At 36.0% G+C, this 4,561-nt stretch overlaps 1 protein-coding gene across 1 annotated transcript in view; it reads right to left on the bottom strand.

Moving 5' to 3' along the window:
* The window catches only part of RELN (reelin), a 551,032-nt gene that overhangs the window by 304,590 nt on the left and 241,881 nt on the right, over positions 1 to 4,561 (bottom strand). Inside the window, exons 7-8 of the mRNA XM_004390724.1 lie at positions 3,387 to 3,419; positions 920 to 998 (exon numbers count right to left, since the gene is read on the bottom strand). Coding sequence (XP_004390781.1) covers positions 920 to 998; positions 3,387 to 3,419 — 112 coding nt within the window. The remainder of the gene's footprint in view (positions 1 to 919; positions 999 to 3,386; positions 3,420 to 4,561) is intronic.

The raw sequence follows: 4,561 nt of genomic DNA, 5'->3' as shown, positions 1-4,561 counted from the left end.
TGGCTGCAACAATGGGCTCAAGCATAGATACAAACTGTAAGGATGGCACAGGACTGGGCAGAGTTTTGCTCTGTTGTGCACAGGGTCACTATGAGTCGGAACCGACTTAACGGCACCTAACAACAACAACAACAAGATATTTGTTGAACAAGTGAACATAAACAAAAACAGGAATGAATATTATATACTGACATTTAAGGATGAAATAGCTGTTCTTTTAGTCTTGAGTACTGCTTGGATTTCAGTTGCAACTTGAAAATTTATATTAGACTTTCTAGTTTTCTTGAACTCTTAATTGTTTATGCAAAACATTTAATATTACAGAAAATCCAAATTCAGATATTCCCCCAAAGTGTGCAGACTAACTGTAGCTCTGGGTCAACAGATCTTTTCCTCCAAAGTCAGCAAAAACACAGTAAATTGCCAACAAATTCACACATCAGTTTATGTATTCAAGAAGTTTTTAATGAATTTCAGTTCATTTCTTTGCCCTTGAAAATTCCGTGGAGTCACACCTAAACAGCCTTTCAAGGAGAGACCAGATAACCTAAAAACTATTTGTAAGTATGACAAAAATCACAGGTCATTTCAGATAAACCGTTCTCCTTCTTTCATTTTGCAAAAATATAATTATCAGATACATTAAAGCATAGTATTTTCTATGTAAAGAACTTGGACAAATGAAAAAAACAGTCTAACCACATCCATGGCTTTGAGGGACATCTAGATTTGGTTCTAACAGATGTCAAGAAATAGACATATGCAGTCTACGTTAAGCCCAGCTCCACAGTTTTAACAATTCTCACCAATACCTTAGTGTCAAAGAGCAATTTAATTTTAAGTAGCTGCTCCTAAAGAAAGAGTCAGCAGCATTTTTTGCATTAAACAAACCGAAGTGAAGCATAGTCCTGTAACTTACCATATATTTGGATTCAATCCCAGTTGGTGGTAGGAGTCAAAGTCATCTCGTAGGATAATACTGTCACTGTGTATTTCAGCTAAAAGAAAAACAAAGTACTTAGAAAAAAAATTATACCACAGCAATAGAGTTTGCTAAACAAAAGTGTCATCATATGATGCATTTAATAACAGTATCTTAAATTAAAACTGAATTGTAAATGAGCAGTTAAGTACAGTTGCTTTGTCCCTAAACTACTAAGGGACAAGGATAAAGGTTCTGCTATTTAGACATCTGTTGCTGTTGTTAGTTGCCTTTGAGTCAATTCCAAATCATGGTGACCACATGTGTGCAGAGTAGAATTGCTCCATAAGGTTTTCAAGGTTGTAATGTTTCGGAAGTAGATTGCCAGGCCTTTCTTCCAAGGTGCCTCTGGGTGGGTTCAAATTAACAACCTTTCAGCTAGCACTTAACTTTTAGATGTCTAAACAGGAGTCCCTACACCACCGAGGGACTCCTGTCTGGACACTGAGAAGTCTGGAAACCAGAGGCCCCAAAGAGAAGCCTACCAAACTGTCATTGGGTTTGAGTGGCAGAAAGGCCAAGGTCAGCAGTAATCGACAAGGAAAGGCCACTCAGGACTTGTCTCTCAAGTTCTCAACATACACATTCATGGCTTCCATGACACTGCCCACAACAGATTCAGTGTGGGGACAGAGCATTCTGGCCATTTATTGCCAGCTAAAATTGGTGGTATTTACTGACCCATTTCCCTCTTCTCGGTGCTATTATCCCTCCTGTTCTGGTTCTTTCTCTCGTTCCCTATATTCACTCATTTTTTATTTAATGTGTTTTAATTTGTTAAAACTTTTTTCCTCTAAACTGCATAAGAGAATTTACCTACATAAATAAATAAAACTCCCAAAGATAGTCATGGTAGGAGTCAGGAGGAATGCCACCAACCATTCATGGTTTTAAATATATTATCAGTACACTTGAGATTGTGTTAAATACCCGTTTTTAAGCTCCAGAAGAACTTTGGGGATGACAAGAGCAAAGAATGACTTCATAAACTGTAATGTACATGATACTTCCACTGAAGGAGTGGACAAATAAAAACAATTTCACGGCCAGCTTACAATATAAGTATGCTCATTTTTAAGTTTGTGTGAGAAATGATAATTACTTCTACTCAAGTTGTAAAAAATTAATTTAGTACTTAAAAGATCCTCTCAACTGATTCCCATGGTTTGCTTAAAAAGTTTGTCTCAGCTAATCAAAATTCTCTGTTCCTTTGCAATCTTGTCTGAACTGGTTAACATATGCTTTTTGGAAAAATGAAAAGCATATCATCCGATTAACAGAAAAATAATCAACATTTTTATTTTTTTCTAAAGTGATATTTTATGCTTTTTGGCTCACTCAGAAATAATTCTCTGACATCACTGGGTAATTAAAATCACCTCCAAATATTGGAAGCATAATTTCAAATTCTCTTTGGTGACATCGCCACCTAGGGCAATCCCAGTCCCCTTTGTACCAGGCATGCCAGCAGGTAAGCACATAACGAAGTCACTGGAAACCAGTGAATCATCATGTACGGAAAGGAATGACTGCTGAGACGAAGCCTTAGGTACGAAAACAGGGAGAATACAGATTTACACTGGAGAGAATGCTGTGATTTATTCTGCGCATGGGAGTGATTTAATGATGCCTCTCAGCCATTAGCTGTGGTGCCTGAAATGCCTACAGGGTGCAGTTCTCTCACATACCCAACCTGGCGGAGACTCAGCTGGGCTACTGTGGGTCACCAGCCTGTCTCGGCTGCCAGAAGGCATGCTTCTAAGAGCTTACGTTCGTCTGCCAAATAAGAGGAGCCCCAAGCTGTAGCATTACATAAAAGCAGAGCTTCTCAAGGCAGATTTTCCAAAGAGAAAAATAAATTAATTGGGTTTATAGGTTGAAAGGAAAAGCCCATGAGACAAATAACTGACCTATCTGGAGGTCCCACAGTGAGAGACATCGAAAAGGCTGGAACCAGGTAGCACGATTTCTCTTCCTTCCTATTAAATAGTGTAGTGTAGGAAGTTGCTTTTAAAACAAGTCTTCACTGACTCAAATAAGAAATTTAACTCTTGAAGACCACTTGTTTTCTACAGAATTTTTACAATGGCAATTGGGTAAGCCTCAGTGGTTATTTTTCGAGTGTTTGTTTCCACTTACCTATCATTTACTATACACTTAACAAATACAAATTCATTTAGCCCTCATAACAATCCTATAAGGTAGGTACTATTATTACTTCCATTTTACAGATGGGGAAACTGAGGTACAGAAAGGTTAAGTACCTTGGCAAGTAAATGGTATAGGTAAGATAAAGCTAGGCAGCTTGGCTCCTCATCTCTATACCATCTTCCCACGTAGCCAGAGGGGTAAAACAAGTAGAGCAACTACTAAGGTTCATGACATCAGGATCTTAAACACTTACCTAGATGTGGGTGCAGAGTGGCCTCTGTTGGAGCTGGACCAAAAGATTAAAAAAAAAAAAAGAAGATGAGTGATAAGCAGCAAAAGCAAAATCCAGGAATAAATAATCATAAATACAGTTATAAAATTCAGGTCATATGAAACAAATCAAATTCAGCTATATATGAAAATTTTCATTTCTAGCACAATGAACAGTGTTGTGTTTATCCAGCTGTGTCAAATAAAACATCCAGACTGATTTTCCTCTTACTGCTTCATAAGATGTATATATTCATATAGTACATATTGAAAATTTTTGTGCTAAGTTTTATGAAGCAGACTCTATGAAAAGTGTCATAGATACAGTTGTTAATAACTTTCAGTATACACATGCAAATGCTCTGAATTATTGTCAGTTTATGAAACTCTTGAAAGAAATAGACGACTACGTATTTAATGATCTTGCATTTTTCTCAATGCTTATTGGTTGAGCTTCCAGAGAGTTCTACAAACATTTACTGAAGGTTAAGTCCAACTAAAGATTTTTTTAAACAAAAGAAATACTTGCCCATTACTGAATAATCAAAGACAAAAATACGGCAGACTGATGTATGTTTTCTCACCAATATCACACTGCATATAAATGTGCTAATTTGAAGCTCCAAGGAAAATTTAAAGCTAGATTTGTGAACTAGATGGAAAGGTAAAAGGTAAAAGAATGTTGAGATTGAAACTTCTCAAAATACAAATCAATAATAGTGATTTTACACATTTTCCTAACATGAATCAATATGCAGATGATTTTAATCATAATTGACAGTATTATCTAAATTGACTGCAAAAACTACAAAAGAATTTAAAGAATGCCTTGCTGATATTGATAACTTTGGAGTTGCTTTTCATTTTATGCAATACCCGTGAATTTATGTTAATAATACCAAGTTGACACAAGAGTAAGTGAATTTACTTGACTTGGACAGATGTAGTTTTGAAACTAATATGCTTTTGCTATAAACCAATTTTCTAAAAAGATGAACAAATTTTGTCAATGTGGGTATGGATATTAAAGAAGAATGACTTTTTGATACTCAATTCAGTTACTGGAAGACTTTTAAGTATGTTTGGAACACCTGGGCATGTAAATGTACTTTCAATTGTAAATTTTTTGAAATCTTAATACAGATCAAGTATTTCCAA

The sequence above is a fragment of the Trichechus manatus genome, unplaced genomic scaffold (assembly GCF_000243295.1).
Source record: "Trichechus manatus latirostris isolate Lorelei unplaced genomic scaffold, TriManLat1.0 scaffold00326, whole genome shotgun sequence".
Classification (NCBI taxonomy): Eukaryota; Metazoa; Chordata; class Mammalia; order Sirenia; family Trichechidae; genus Trichechus; species Trichechus manatus.
The sequence above is the reverse complement of the archived record's forward strand: the minus strand, read 5'-3'. Positions and strand labels throughout refer to the sequence as shown.